The sequence below is a fragment of the Tasmannia lanceolata genome, unplaced genomic scaffold (genome assembly GCF_043159265.1).
Source record: "Tasmannia lanceolata isolate RefF3 unplaced genomic scaffold, GAP_Taslan_0.1 ptg000021l, whole genome shotgun sequence".
Classification (NCBI taxonomy): Eukaryota; Viridiplantae; Streptophyta; class Magnoliopsida; order Canellales; family Winteraceae; genus Tasmannia; species Tasmannia lanceolata.
The window spans coordinates 9,624,728-9,641,933 of record NW_027518698.1 but is presented as its reverse complement, the minus strand read 5'-3'; the positions used below and the strand labels follow the sequence as shown (position 1 = coordinate 9,641,933).

The window sequence follows — 17,206 nt, the reverse complement described above, 5'->3', positions numbered from 1 at the left end:
TTTTATGTTATTTCTTAGATATGGTTCATTGAGTAACGTAAAGAGTGAGCGCACATTTCTTATTAAGTTCCTTCTCGTTGACCAATGGTCTGTTTTGTAGATCGTTAATGTATATACAGACTACTTGAACTCGCGGGACGAATGTTTGCGAAAAGAACAAAAGGGAGCATGCATTTCCCTGACTACCCATCCTTCAAGTACCCATCAACGTGTAACATAAAAGAAGCCCTGTTTTCCACCATTTTTGCACACCCTGTTTCGATCAGAACCATTATTAGTACACTTATCATATTAATTGGACCAAAACATAACTATTACACTTTTCGAACCACATTGTATAAGCCGAAACCACTACGGAACCACATTTTCTATGGCAGAACCATTACGACACCACATTTTTCACACCGAAACTATTAGGGAATCACATTTTTCACAACGGGACCAGTAGGTAACCACATTTTATAAGCCGAAACCAGTAGGGAACCACATTTTCTACGTCGGAACCATTACGGAAACACATTTTGCACCCCGAAACCATTAGGGAACCACATTTTTCATCCCGCAACCACTAGGGAAGCACATTTTATAAGCCGAAACCACTACGGAACCACATTTTCTAAGGCGGAACCATTACGGAACCACATTTTACACCCGAAACCATTAGGGAACCACATTTTACACCCCGAAACCATTAGGGAACCACATTTTTCACAACGGAACCAGTAGGTAAGCACATTTTCTAAGCCGAAACCACTACGAAACCACTTTTTCTACGTCGGAACCATTACAGAACCACATTTTTCACCCTGAAACCATGGGAACCACATTTTTCACAACGGAACCACTAGGTAACCAAATTTTATAAGCCGAAACCACTAGGGAACCACCTTTTCTATGGCAGAACCATTACGAAACCACATTTTAGACCTCGAAACCATTAGGGAAAAAAAAATTTCAACTCTACACCAGTGGGATGCCCATTTTATAAGCCGACACTACTACGGAACCACATTTTCTACGTCGGAACCATTACGGAAACACATTTTTCACAACGAAACCATTAGGGAACCACATTTTTCACCCCGCAACCACTAGGGAAGCACATTTTATAAGCCGAAACCACTACGGAACCACATTTTCTATGGCGGAACCATTACGGAACCACATTTTATACCTCGAAAACATTAGGGAACCACATTTTTCAACCCGAGACCACTAGGGAAGCACATTTTATAAGCCGAAACCACTACGGAACCACATTTTCTATGGCGGAACCATTACGGAACCACATTTTATACCTCGAAAACATTAGGGAACCACATTTTTCAACCCGAGACCACTAGGGAACCACATTTTTCACCCCGAAATCATTAGGGAACCACATTTTTTAGAATGGAACCAGTAGGGAACCACATTTAATAAGCCGAAACCAATACGGAACCACTTTTTCTACGTCGGAACCATTACCGAACTACATTTTTCACCATTAGGGAACCACAGTTTTCACCCCGGAACCACTAGGGAACCACATTTTATAAGCCGAAACCACTACGGAACCACATTTTCTATGGCAGAACCATTACGACACCACATTTTTCACACCGAAACTATTAGGGAATCACATTTTTCACAACGGGACCAGTAGGTAACCACATTTTATAAGCCGAAACCAGTAGGGAACCACATTTTCTACGTCGGAACCATTACGGAAACACATTTTGCACCCCGAAACCATTAGGGAACCACATTTTTCACCCCGCAACCACTAGGGAAGCACATTTTATAAGCCGAAACCACTACGGAACCACATTTTCTAAGGCGGAACCATTACGGAACCACATTTTACACCCGAAACCATTAGGGAACCACATTTTACACCCCGAAACCATTAGGGAACCACATTTTTCACAACGGAACCAGTAGGTAAGCACATTTTCTAAGCCGAAACCACTACGAAACCACTTTTTCTACGTCGGAACCATTACAGAACCACATTTTTCACCCTGAAACCATGGGAACCACATTTTTCACAACGGAACCACTAGGTAACCAAATTTTATAAGCCGAAACCACTAGGGAACCACCTTTTCTATGGCGGAACCATTACGGAACCACATTTTAGACCTCGAAACCATTAGGGAAAAACATTTTTCAACTCTACACCAGTGGGATGCCCATTTTATAAGCCGACACCACTACGGAACCACATTTTCTACGTCGGAACCATTACGGAAACACATTTTTCACAACGAAACCATTAGGGAACCACATTTTTCACCCCGCAACCACTAGGGAAGCACATTTTATAAGCCGAAACCACTACGGAACCACATTTTCTATGGCGGACCATTACGGAACCACATTTTATACCTCGAAAACATTAGGGAACCACATTTTTCAACCCGAGACCACTAGGGAACCACATTTTTCACCCCGAAACCATTAGGGAACCACATTTTTTAGAATGGAACCAGTAGGGAACCACATTTAATAAGCCGAAACCAATACGGAACCACTTTTTCTACGTCGGAACCATTACCGAACTACATTTTTCACCATTAGGGAACCACAGTTTTCACCCCGGAACCACTAGGGAACCACATTTTATAAGCCGAAACCACTACGGAACCACATTTTCTATGGCGGAACCATTACATAACTACATTTTTCACCGCGAAACCATTAGGGAACCATAGTTTTCACCCCGGATTCACTAGGGAACCACATTTTATAAGTTGAAACCAGTACGGAACCACATTTTCTACTTCGGAACCATTACAGAACTACATTTTTCACCCCGAAACCATTAGGAAACCACAGTTTTCACCCCATTAGGGAACCACATTTTATACCTCGAACCCATTAGGGAACCACATTTTTCAACCGGAACCAGTACGGAACCACATTGTATAAGCCGAAACCACTACGGAACCACATTTTCTAAGGCGGAACCATTACGGAACCACATTTTTCACAACGGAACCAGTAGGGAACCACATTTTATAATCCGAAACCACTACGGAACCACATTTTCTAAGGCGGAACCATTACGGAACCACATTTTTCACCTCGAAACCATTACGGAACCACATTTTTCACAACGGAAATAGTAGGGAACCACATTTTATAACCCGAAACCACTACGGAACCACATTTTCTATGGCGGAACCATTACGGAACCACATTTTTCACCCCGAAACCAATAGGGAACCACATTTTTCACAACGGAACCAGTAGGGAACCACATTTTATAAGCCGAAACCAATACGAAATCACATTTTCTACGTCGGAACCATTACAGAACTACATTTTTCACCCCGAAACCATTAGAGAACCACAGTTTTCACCCCGGAACCACTAGGGAACCACATTTTATAAGCCGAAACCAGTACGGAACCACATTTTCTTCGTCGGAACCATTACGGAACCACATTTTTCACCCTGAAACCATTACTGAACCACCTTCTTCACCTCGGAACCCAGAAGGATGCCCATTTTATAAGCCGAAACCACTACGGAACCACATTTTCTACGTCAGAACCATTACAGACATTTTTCACCCCGAAACCATTAGGGAACCACATTTTTCACCCCGCAACCACTAGGGAACCACATTGTATAAGCCGAAACCACTACGGAACTACATTTTCTATGGCGGAACCATTACAGAACCACATTTTATACCTCGAAACCATTAGAGAACCACATTTTTCAACACGGAACCACTAGGGAACCACATTTTATAACCCGAAACCACTACGGAACCACATTTTCTACGGCGGAACCATTACGGAACCACATTTTTCACCCCGAAACCATTAGGGAACCACATTTTTCACAATGGAACCAGTAAGGAACCACATTTTATAACCCGAAACCACTACGGAACCACATTTTCTATGTCGGAACCATTACCGAACCACATTTTCTACGTCGGAACCATGATGGAACACACTGTCTCCAACTTTGTCCAAAGCGAACGTGCAGATGTTTCATTAGACACATGATGGAACACACTGTCAACTAACCATTGCCTAATATGTCCAACAACCTTTCTATTCAATTTTTGCCAATCCTTATCAGACATGCCAGTTGGCTTGGCCTTATCACCTTCAATGGGTTCATGCAAATCCTTACAAAATAGAATATCCTCCATCTTTGGTTTCCAAATCATCCAATTTGATCCAGTCAACTTTATCATAGTTCCTGAAGAACTCTCCATCTCAATCCACACAGACAACTATGCTTCCAAACAACCACGGCTTTGATACCACTTGTTGGGTTTTTTGCCAAAGAAAACCCACTTAAATTACGAAGCAAATAAATATGTGGATAAAAGAACACTAAACAATCAAGAGAGTAATCACACAAGAGAACACAAAGATTTACGTGGAAAACCCTCTAACGAAGAGGGAAAAACCACGGGGCGAAACCGACGAAATATCCACTAATCAAATAAGTAATACAACGTCTCTTTCTCAAGTTCTCACCCGAAACTTGAGACCATACAAGAAATAAGAGATATAAATGGTTACCTCGTTGCAAACAACGAAACCCACTTCGATCTTCAATTCGAAGAAGCCCAAATCCTAACGAAGTCTCCGTGCAACGAGAGGATTCAACGGTGCGGTGAAAAGCTTCAAGAAGAAATGCTAAAAAAAACTGGGTTTTGATTCCGCACAAAACCTCCAAAAAGAGCACCCAAGAAAAACCCTTGTTGTCTTTTTCTTCTTCTTCTTCTCTTCCCTCTCTCTTTCTTTCTTCCTTTTAACGTTTTTGCTAAAACGTCAACACCCACCAACAGCCCCTTTTTTTCCCTTTTTGGGTTTTCTCAAAAACCCTCACACACACACGGCCACACATCCCCCACCGACTCTCTCACTTTGCCTTTATAATTGGGAAACATGGGTATCCTCTTTTAATCGGATATGTGACGTGAGAGGTTTCAAGACTGTTAAACATGGTTCCAAGTGTTTCAGATCCAACCCCTCCACAAGAAAATGAAAAAAATTGAAACTCTAACTGTATAGATTTCAAAAATACCTTCTCAGGATTGCACCACAATTTCCGACGAGAAGGGGAAGAATTCCGGCGGCAAAGGGACTGATTCCGGCGACAAATATGTGCGTACGGGAGAAAGAAGAAAGAGAGAGAACGGTGAGAAAGATGGGTAAAAGCCTTGTTTTTAAAACATAAGGATAATCTTGTCATTTCCCCTCCATGACCGTACCTGACTGCCCCTCTTTCCTTATTTTGAAATCTTTGCCCTTTATTCACAATATAACTAAAACTTTACATTTTTTTAATAATTTTCCCTTGATTTTTTATAAAGAGCCAAAATACCCCTTGAAACCCTTTTTATGAAACATATTAACTAGGTTAATTTAATACACTCCGAATCTTAAACCTTTTAGGGTAAAAATATTTTAAATAAAAACCCAAAATTTTCCCGTTGTTACACCAATAATCAGCTATGAATGTTGAGTACAATCAACAGTTCTGCACTAAAATAAGTCCAAAAGAACAGTTTTTCTGTCCATAGTTAAAAAATAATCTGTTTTTAGTTCAAAACAGATTATTGGGCTTAGGGTTCAATCAACAGTTTTGGAGTAGAAATCCAAAAAGAACATTTTAGTGCAAAGATAACCCTCACCAAAATCTGTTCTTTCTGTGAAATAACCCTCACCAAAATCTGTTTTTTCTATGAAAAAATCAGCTATTCACAAATGAAATCTGTTCTTTCTGTGATACAACCCTCACCAAAAAAAAATCGTAGAGAGAGAGAGGCGAAGATGAAATCGTATGTTGAAACCCTATGTTGAACAAACCGATGTTGAACAAACCCATCAAGTAATACCCTATGTTGAAGAAACCCTAAAAACATATAAAATGAGAGAGAGAGAGAGAGAGAGAGAGATGAAAAACGTAGCGGAAAACCAGCGTGGGGAGGGAGAGACGCACGAGAGGGACAGATTTTGGGAGTTCGATTAGGTTTTCTCCCCATTTCGTTTGCTTTTGAATGGACGGTTAGGACAGATCAGATCCGGTGGCTGCTATTGAGTATGCATTAAGTGAATAGTAGTGCGTTGGTATGTTACCTACGCCAGTATCTAGGAAACGTTCTCTCTATATAAATACGCTCACTCTCAACAGTTGTCATGTATTATCATCATTTGTCTTTTCTCTGTTTTAGCCTTGACCAATTAAACGTAGCTAATGTAATCTTTTCCTGATTAAATCTTAATTAATAAAACATAATCACAGACGGCATATCCCTTACTGATTTTCCTCGAATCTTCATTTCTTAGTTCTATCTCAAAACGATACCTAGAGAGCAGTACACCTTGAGGACCAGTCCTTTGTCATTATAGAACAGTACACCTTGAAAACGATTCCTATAGAGCAGTACACCTTGAAGACCAGTCCTTTGTCATTCTAAAGACAAAAACACACCACTCGCTAGCCCTAGATTACCCGGAGAGCCAATAACAAAATTAAGCTTGAACAGATTTCTAGGAGGTTAAGTATACAAACAGAAGGCCATCTTAAACGCCTACTTTTTAAAAAAATGACCAATAATAATAGTCTTCCAACTCTAATGATTTTGAATCGATCTCCAAAACTATTTTCTACATCCTAATTTTTTATTAGGCTTTTCACATTTCTTATAATCCTTAAACTCAAGAATATTTTGTTCTAAACTTTCCTTCAACTTGAGAAAATTTTGGTCCAAAAATCCCTTCTAATTCTTTCATCTCATATAGCTCCCACAGAATTGCCAAATGAACAATAGCCCATAAAAATAAGCCCCTATATTGTTGGGAAAAAGAATCAAACAGTAGTCCGAAAGAAAAATATTGAACTACTTGAGAATAGCCCTCAGCCCAAATTACAACTCACAGTGTATTAAAAAGGTATCGTGCTGACTCCTCCGCCTTTTGTACACAATAAATATATCTCTAATCCTAAACCTTCCATGTAAACCTTAAAGATAGTATTTTGATCTCCGCCAAGATTTTCGTCCAAAAAAAATATTGGAACCTAGTAGGATGGGAGCAAGCCACAACTTGAACAAAGATTGTAGCTCTTACTGGCCATCGCTGAAAAGTGACATGAGAATAGACTACTAAATAAGAAAGTGGCATGAAAATAGACTACTAAATAAGAAAGTGACATCTTAATAAGCATAACTACACCACCAAAGAGAGGTAAAGAAAAATGGACTATTGTTGAAGATGTAAAGAACAAAGTCAAAGAATACATTTTGGCCACAAAAAAGGGCAAGAAGATTTTCTACAAAATAAGAAAGTGCCATGAAAATAGACTACCAAATAAGAAAGTGACATCTTAATAAGCATAAACTCCACCACCAAAGAGAGGTAAAGAATAATGGACAACTGTTGAAGATGTAAAAAACAAAATCAAAGAATACTTTTTGGCCACTAAAGGAAAAGTCATGGAAGAGCTTTCAGGTGTAGCTCTGGAAGAAGGGATTATTTCTGAAGAGCCTAATGAATTGATGTCCATAGGAGATGTTTTTGGGTAGGATTTGGGGATGGCAATGGGGCCAAGAATCTGTTTGTGGTGCTAGTGGAAAGAGACTTAAAGAAGAAAAGGGAGAAAGAGAAGGAAAAAGCAAAAGCGAAGTGGGAGGTCTTGCCCTCTGAATTTTAGAAGGTAACTTGTTTTGGTGTAAGTAGCTGTTGTGAAGGTTTTGGTAGTTGACCTTCCTTTTGTGTTTTGTCCTCCATCTTAGTTGTTGCTTAAGTAGTGTATGTCCCTCCTTCGCGGAGCTTGGAGTTTCGAAAAGTTTTTTCTTTGGTTTTTAGGATTCACCCTGCTGGAATTTGGATGTCGGCTTGGAAAGTAAGGCACTGGTAGAGTGGAATCACTATGGTCGTCGTGGTTTTTAGAGGGTTCCTTTTGGTGATCTTCATCTTGTTCGTGTAAGTAGCTGTTGTGAAGGTTTTGGCGGTTGACCTTCCTTTTGCGTTTAGTCCTCCGTCTTAGTTGTTGCTTAAGTGATGTATGTCCCTCCTTCACGAAGCTTGGAGTTTCGAAAAGTTTTTCCTTTGGTTTTTAGGATTCACCCTGCTGGAATTTGGATGTCGGCTTGGAAAGCAAGGCACTGGTAGAGTGCAATCACTATGGTCGTTGTGGTTTTTAGAGGGTTCGTTTTGGTGATCTTCATCTTGTTCGTGGCTTATTATGTCAAGCATGGGCTTCTGGCAGTTAGACTCAACATGTTTTGCGACTGGGAGAATGCTAATGCTACATCCAAGAATGCTTGAGGAACTTTGTTCTTCGCTGCTTAGGGAGCTATTCCCTAGATTCTTTCTCCTATGTTTGAGTCTATAAAATCGAAAGGTGTGTAAGTCTTGATCTAGTTGCCTGATTAAATTAAGGTTTCTCTTTTCCTTTTCTCCATTAAAGAAGGAGAGAAGAGGCAAGTGCTCACTGTCGATCGCCTCGAGTGATATCAGGCCGAGAAACATTGGGTTTGTGTGAAGCCTAGTGGTGCTTCGAGAGTTTCTTTGTTGGTCTCGAACGCAACACCTATGGGTTTGTGTGAAGCCTAGTGGTGCTCCAAGAGTTTCTTTGTTGGTCTCGAACGCAACACCTATTCTGCCTGATCAATATCATTCTCATCCTCAGTATCATATGGGCTGGCTGCTTTCGCATGTTTCGAGATAGTATTTGGTTTTGGGTTATCTTGATCTCAGTTGGTGGGATGGATTCTATCATTTCTTGCTTAAACATGGCCTAAAAGTTCTTCAGGTGTTAGGTGACCGATAGACATCATTGTTCTCTTGCTAAGAGGATCACCTTTGGGAGCTTTAAGGAATTTTTTGGGCTTTGGAGGGGTTACATTTGGCTGAAAGGAAAATCTTTGTAATGCCTAGGGAAGGCTCTTCTGTATATAGGTTTTTGACTGCCCCTTTGGGCTTGACTTGGTTTCTATTTTCTTGTAATTGAAATCTGGGACTTCTTGTCTCCAATGTTAATTGTTAGATACGTATACAATCGTCATTTTTCAAAAAAAAAAAAAAGGGGGCAAGAAGATTGGTTTTCCACTCCTTAATCCTTTCTTTCATCTCCTGAAGTTTGCATGTGAACTTAAATCCTTCCCGTCTTATCTCAATTTCCCTCCGCCTCTTTTCAACTTCTTTGTTAGAGCTTGGAACTTTGAGGCACATATTCTCAAATCGAAAAAAGGGAATGACCAATCTATGTCCACAAAAAATCAAGAAGAAATGGTGTATGATACAACAATAGTTGAGGAAATGCCCTTCGATTAACCACTAAAAAAATGTTTTTCCACTTCCTAGAGAAAAGAAACTTTTATCCAATCTTTGCATTGCCAGGTTTCGGTGATTGTCTGTCCACGAGGAAGGAGCCCCTCCCATAGGAAGATCCTTAAGCTTGCTCCTATTAAGTCCAAGAACTTCTCATTGTCCCTCTCTCCTTATAAAAATGAATGATATTGAAATATCCTCTAAGACACCAAGGAAAGCCCCCACTGTCTTCTAACACCGTCCAACTTTATTCCAAGTGGGGTAATTCTATAAAGCTTCCAATTAAATAGATAATGATAAGTAGGCTTGACATAGAATGACTCAGATACCATAAATTTATCAAAAGAATTAACTTAATAAGTCAGTGTAGTCAGCATGTTAGTCACAACTCATACTTTTAGGTTTGAACATATTCAAAAAAAATTACCTAAAAAAAAACATATTCAAAAAATTAGAAACCTAAGTAAGAGAGCAACAACAGCTCCCAGACCAAAAGTAAACATTAGTGTGTCGGCAACAACAAAACGACACACAACCATGATATGGTGACCCATTAAATCACCCCAACCAAATGACTTGAAGTACCAAGGTTACCTGGAACACGGTTCGTTCCGGTACGCGGTACGGAAATGGGTACGGGTATGATGGTAGTCCGGTACGCGGTACGATGAGGGTATATATATATATAATTTCATATATTTTTACAAGAATGTCATTCCATAGTACACACTACACACATTTAATACACAAAATATAAAAACCTCGTGTATGTCATACATATTTTTTCAAAAAGAAAGTTCCCGTTGGAATATATGAATATCCTTCCATAGTCCATACTACATCCATTTTATAAAAAAATAAAAAAAACCTCATGTATGCCCTACATTTTTTTTTCAAAATAAAGCTCTAGTTCCAATTCAACCCAAAATATATAAAATTTGTAGCTCTCTTCATCTCTCTTCTGGTCTATATGCATCTCTCTCTCTTTCTCTCCCGCGGGTCGCCGCGTTCGTCATTTTTGGTGATCCGGGTCGTTAGTGAACCACGTTTCGGATCGTGCGACCCCGGATCGCGGATCGGAGGGCGGATGGTGAATCCGGTAACTATGACTTGAACCTTAGTCATCCATAACAAGTCCCAAATTTGAGCAACTCGAGAAGTATTGAACATTAGATTGATCCTTAGCATCTGGAATCCCTCTTACCAGTGTTCTCATGTAGAAGCTATCAAATCATTGACGAGTAGTATCACAATATTGTTAAAAAGTCACTTCTTATAAGCAGCAAGGACTACAACTAAGTATATGTTTGAATGGAAAGTTTTATAAGACACCTGTGGGGCCAGCCATGCTGTACGGCTTAGAATGTTGGGCCACCAAGAAGCAGCAAGTGCATAAGATGAGTGTAGCAGAGATGCGAATGCTTAGATGGATGTGCGGCCACACACAAGGTTAGATAGAATTAAAAATGAAGACACCCGTAAAAAGGTGGGGGAGGCACCAATTGAGGAGAAGGTGAGATAGCACCGCTTAAGATGGTTTGGGCATATCCAATGTAGGCCTAGGTAGGGGCAGACCGAAAACAACTTGGGTAGAAACAGTGAGGAAAGACTTGATGGCTAGGAACATAATAGAGATCATGACCTTGGGTAGGAGAGAATGAAAGAAAATGATCCATGTAGACGAACCCAACTAGTGTCAGGATTAGAATTAGTCAATTTGAGCCGGGTAGATCCTTTCACTTTCTTCATGAAAATTTTCTAAAGGATTCATTAGCCGACCCCAACAAGTTTGGGACAAAGGCTTAGTTGAGCTGAGCTGAGCTGAGTATGATTTCTAGATGTTGGCAACCTGAAACTTTACAAATTATCTTTCCACGATCTTATTCCCCATTGTGAAAATAAGGTTTGTTTACCAAACTAGAGTGTATTTCAAGATTATCTTGAACAGTCATAACTTTTTTCTTTTGAAACCTCCTTCCATTCGTATATAACAAACTAAAAATCAATACACAAACAAATAAGTATAATATGGTGCACTGAGATAACTAAAAAGGGGAAAATGGAACTTAGGGAAGAAAAGAGATTACCCAATCATGAAAATATTTTGGTATGGAATTACTTCCAAACCATCTCACCCATAAATTTTAGAGCAGGAACACCTCTGATTTCTACATCGACAAGTGGGGCTTGAATTAGTTTCAAACCCATGAGTTCTGGATCATTTTGGATCATATCAAGCGCACGCATTTGATCCTGCAATGAAATCAAAAGATTGAAAATTTGCACGTTTTTGTAGAAATCTCAAATGCAGATTTTACGGCTGGCACTTTTCTAACAGAAAGGTTGAAATATAACTTTCAAACAATGGTAAATAAATTATAGCGAAGTAAATATAAGGAATCATGATTAGCTTCTATCATCATGAACACAATAAAATGGCATAAACTATTCACGGACATTATGGTAGAAATAGGGCCATCAGCTTAAAATATTAACGAACTTGACAGCTACAAATAAATCAACAAAGGAATAAATGGATGTAAAAAGATTTACATGCATAAAGAAATTTACATTTATAAGATATTTAACAGTTAGGAAAATTTTACATTTATATGGTTTTAAATTACCTCTTCCGATTACATATAGTACAGATAAATGTATTTAACACATTTATATCAGCATATTTTTCAGGTAAAAAGGCACAGAGAAAAAAGATAATGACCAGGACCAGTTAATTAACATGACAGACTATTAACTCATTGTTAATTGAATTGATTAGAGTAGGTAATGGAGATGCTTTATGCTATTGAGAATTTTGGATCATACCTTCCTTTTTGTTGCACAAAACTTGCAGTCTGATGCAGATGGGGGAAGAATCTGATTAATGATAAGCCTCTCAACAGGAACATTTTCTTTCTTCAAGGCAGCACGCAACCTCGATGATTCACTAACCGCCATCACCTTCAAAACATAGATAAATTGGCAAGCATGAAAGTCCATTCTAGATATACGTGTATGCTTTCAACCATGCGGGTATGAGTATACGCAGCGAAAATTTTCTTAATTTAACCACATAAAATAGGACACTGGAAAGATATATTATGACAAAGCAAGCCATCAATGAAGAAAGAAAACTTGAATTATCCTATATCCTTTAGAAGCATCTGCGTGTTAATGTTGTATACTGGCTGGGCATTTCAAGTTCTTACGAGGCATTTTTGTGCCCTAAACAGAAAAGGTTTCTTTTTGCTCTTGGTCTTCTTTGTTCGCCATACAACTGCTCTGTTAAAGTATAAAAGATAAATAATGTCTTTCTCCAACAGCTAAAGGTTTTGGAGAAGTTGGTAAGTTAACATGGTATCAGAGCCAAAGGTCTCGAGTTTAAACCTCCCGGATAGCAAAAATCCACATGCGATGGTCGGCCCAGAGTGGGACCACATGTGCCATGTGTTTCACGTGCGGGGGAGTGTTAAAGTATAAAAGATAAATAACGCCTTTCTCCAACAGCATACTAGAGAAATTTAAAAAAATATCTCCTTTTTTAAATTTCTCTAGTCTTGTTTCCTTGCTGCCTTGCTCACATAGGTATTGTTACATGTTGCCCATAGCACATCTCATACTGTTATCAGGTTTGCCTCACATGATTATCATCCCAAAAAAAATGGACATATTGATTACCACAATGTGTCATTCTCTTTCGTCCTATTTTTTCACATGAGATGTTGATACTGACACTCCTTTTCTAATCTAGTTTTTGAGATTTTCTCTCTTGCCTTTCTCTAATTTGCATGCCCTTGTTTTCATCGAAACACCCATTTTCATAAAAAAAAAAAAACTACCCCAAAATTGGTATTAGCACTCCTTGCTTCTAATTTTTTCAAAAGTTTCTTCGCTTGCAGATTTTAACCACATTGTTTTCTTGGAAGCCCATCTTGTCTTACACCCCAAAATTTGTTATTTGCACCGCTACAAAAATTTTGTAGTGTTGGTTACTTATATTTGCCATTATTTTTCACAACCGCTAATTGTCACTCTTCCTTTCAAATCATAATTTCCTCTCCTAATTTCATTTTTTGATCAATTTCAGTTGAGGTGCCTTTCTCAAGGTGCGTGCTTGAAATTGATCCCTCTACTCAGTTGAGAGGCCTCGATTCTTTGAGGTTCATGCCTGAGAGAGTCAGATTCCATGAGGATCGGTACTTGCCGACCCATGATGTCTCCCATTCCGGCATTGGTCCATTGCGACCCAATTCTTGCCCATTCCGGCATCGGTCCATAGCGACCCAATTCTTGCCCATTCCGACATTGGTCCATAGTGGCCTATTTCTACTCGCCCATCAAGGCTTGAGTATCATCTAGTCCCATCGAGGCTATGATCTATTGACTTTTAAGCCCTCTTCGTAACACATCAACAAGCGGTTTCTTCTTCGGCAACCATCATCAATGATCATTGGCAGCAACATAAGTCTTCATCAAAGGATCTTCGTCATTGACCTTTGGAAGTGTGCATCAAATCCGTTGATTTTTATTACATTTGTAATTTGGGGAATTCTATTGTATTGGGGAATTTTTTTTATTATTGTCAAACGTATATCGATTTTTAATCCATATACGTTTGAGGGGGCATGTTAGAATATATGGGATCCAACTGTTAGATTGGTTTAAGATCTCACGGTTGGATCTTCTTGGAGGTAGATTGGGTAAGTTGCCTAAATGAAGCATCAAATGGATGTTAAGAATGCCTTCCTAAATGGTGATCTTCATGAAGAAGTATACATACGGCCTCCTCCTGGTCTTTCACACAAGTCTCGACAAGTTTGCAAACTTCGCCGTGCCTTGTATGGTCTCAAACAAACCCCTCGCTCCTGGTTTGAGAAATTTCGTACTGCCATTCTCCACCATGGTTTTTCTCAAAGTGCATATGATTCTGCTATGTTCATTCAAAGATCAACTCGTGGACTCGTCATTCTACTTTTATATGTTGATGATATGGTTATTACTGGTGATGATCTACGCGGCATTACTGACGTGAAGAATCATTTGCACAAATGCTTTGAGATGAAAGATCTCGCTACTCTTCGTTACTTTCTTGGGATAGAAGTTGATTACATGCCCACTGGATATTTTCTTTCGCAAGTGAAGTATGCATTTGACATTATTAGTGAAGTATGCATCTGACATTATTAGTCGAGCCGGTATTACTGATGCTAAGGTAGTAGACACTCCTCTTGAATTACATGTGAAGCTTCGACCTTCTGATGAGAACCTTGTTCCTAATCCTACTTTGTATCGCCAGTTGGTCGGGAGTCTCAACTATCTCACCATTACCCGACCTGATATCAGTCATGCCGTTCAAATTTTTGGTCAGTTTATGGCTGCACCTCACTCAGTTCATTTTGCTGTCGTTCTCAGAATTTTATGATACCTCAAAGGCACGATGTTTCACGGGAACCTTTACTCTTCCAAGTCACCACTTACTCTTCGCGCATACTCTGACGCTGCCTTTCTCTAGTCTTGTTTATTCTTCGTGCAAAATAAGTTTCTCTAAATTTGATTATTCCTTGCTCAAAAGCCATACGGCATCCAAATTATATAGAAATTAGGGAAAGCAAAATATGGAAATAGAAATCAGCAGAATAGAAAACAGGAAATATGGAAAGCTAATATAAGATGGCAATAACATAAATAAGGAAAGCATCTAAATAAGAAAATTTATTCCTAACATTCCCCCGCCCTTAATTTCAACCTTGTCCTCAAGGTTGATTATCTTGTGAACTTTCCAAAGTTCTTCTCTTGTCTCCTTTTCTTTCTTCTTGCTCCCTCCTTGCCTTTTTTTTGTCTTGTAATTAGTCACCATCATCAAGGGTTGAGGCCACTTCAACTGCAAACCGATCCTATCATGCCGTTCATCAAAGCTTCTTTGAAGTATTTTTTTAGATTGATTCACGGATGGTTTCAGGTAAGAATCTTTTCTATGGCTTTGAAAAGGTTGAGAGGCATGACGAATTTTTCGGGGTCGAGGTTGTTGGACTCGAGAACGCTGATAATCATTAACCCCTTTCTTTTTTGGCTTTTTTGTTTTTTCTTCGATCCGGCTTTTTTCTTGTTTTGTCTTTTCTTTTTTATTGTGTAAGTCTTCTCGACGAGTCGACGGTGCTCTCGCTGAAGTGTTCACTTAGAGGCTCTCCTATCAGAAAATAAATTATGGAAGAAGATGATGGGAAAAAGGGAGAGAATGAGTTGATTCGAGGAAACTCAGGCCTCCAATGAGTTAATTCGAGGAAACTCGACCTCTAATATGCAAACTGCACTAAATTTGATTATTCCTTTTTTTCAATAGCCATACGGCATCTACATCTTATAGAAAATAGGGATAGCTAAATAAGAAAACATATATCAGCAGAATGTGAAAAGGAAAATAAGGAAACCCTAAATATGGTAACTACTTAAATAAAGACAAAATAATCTAAATAAAGAAAACTAATTCTAACATTCCCCCGCCCTTAATTTCAACCTTGTCCTCAAGGTTTGAGATTAATCCATGATATTTCGAGGACTTAATATTGTGCAAGAAGTTCCAAATTTCTTCTATCTTCTCTTTTTTTCTTTTTCTTTTTTTACTAAACTTTTTAGTTAAAGTATAAAAGATAAATAACGCCTTTCTCCAACAGCTTAAGCTTTTGGAGAAGTTGGTAAGTTAACTTGGTATATCAAGTTTAAACCTCCCGGATAGCAAAAATCCACATGCGATGGTCGGCCCAAAGTGGGACCACATGTGCCACGTGTTTGCCAAGTGGGCCACACGTGCAGGGGAGTGTTAAAGTATAAAAGATAAATAACACCTTTCTCCAACAGCTTAAGCTTTTGGAGAAGTTGGTAAGTTAACATGCTCCAACTTTAATGATAAACTAATATGTTGACACACTCAAGGCGCTAACATGGTTGGTCAGTCAATGGGCATGCCTCTGGCATGTCAAGGTTCCAAGAGTGGCGCAATGACTGAAGTTTTCAAGGTTACAATGCAATTGAAAGAAAAAACAGACGATGAAGAGTAGAATTTCCATGCTTGAAAGGAAAAAAAAACTCAAAAAATGAATGTACACAAGACACTGTTCAAGCAATTTAAGATAATATAATATCATTCAGAAACTTCTGCTAGAATTCAAGTAAGACTTCATATTATTTTACTATGGCGAAAAAGACAAGAATCTTACTGTAGGAATTGTAACTATAACAAACTCAGTCGAATCTGTGTCGCGGAAAAGATCTCGCACTTTTGCCATTCGCTCCCTTAGTTGTTCTAATTTGTCAGACTACAGAAACAAAGAAGACCAAATCATTAGTATTTAAATCTAGCACAATACTAGCTGCAGTAACCTCAGACTTACAGCATCCTGCTTTTTTTCTTCTTGCCCAAAAACAGATTTGATGGCCGATGATGCTGAAGTTAACTTCTTCTTTAGCTGAAATGGACATAGTGAAACTAAAATTCATCCAGAAAGCAAAATAATAGTAAAAACATTAAACATTGATCAATATAAGGTAAAAAGATTGATGTAATGACCTACTCGGAAAACATATTTTAAAGAAAAATAAAAAGATCTAAAGATTCAATTCAAGTGTTATACACAACATCTTTAGAATTTAGGTAAATAGGACTGCTTCCATAAAACACAACCTCATTGTAATACAGCAAGGCACAGCCACAATTATTATAGTCTGTCCACCTTGGTTGATGATGACAGCTCACTTGGAAGGACTCACATTAGATCCCCCAGTGACAAAAAAAAGCATGATGATGGATGGTCTTAACAGTCCAATCAAATGCTTACAAATGGAAGGTCAAAACTCTGTAAAGGCTGTTAGATGTATATGTGTGCCTAAGGGCAAGATGGTCTTTGTACTTTAAG

At 38.8% G+C, this 17,206-nt stretch overlaps 1 protein-coding gene across 4 annotated transcripts in view; it reads right to left on the bottom strand.

Moving 5' to 3' along the window:
• Positions 1 to 6,722: 6,722 nt before the first annotated feature.
• LOC143855491 (ATPase GET3B-like) overlaps positions 6,723 to 17,206 on the bottom strand; it is a 68,659-nt gene continuing 58,175 nt past the window's right edge. For 3 of the 4 annotated variants that reach the window (XM_077365611.1, XM_077365610.1, XM_077365608.1), the window contains 4 exons: positions 16,685 to 16,759; positions 16,511 to 16,609; positions 12,123 to 12,257; positions 11,153 to 11,549 (listed from right to left, as the gene is read on the bottom strand). In XM_077365611.1, coding sequence (XP_077221726.1) covers positions 11,412 to 11,549; positions 12,123 to 12,257; positions 16,511 to 16,609; positions 16,685 to 16,759 — 447 coding nt within the window. In that variant the 3' untranslated portion in view covers positions 11,153 to 11,411. Of the gene's footprint in view, positions 7,101 to 11,152; positions 11,550 to 12,122; positions 12,258 to 16,510; positions 16,610 to 16,684; positions 16,760 to 17,206 lie in introns of those variants that run through there. The other variant, XM_077365609.1, reaches the window with a different exon arrangement.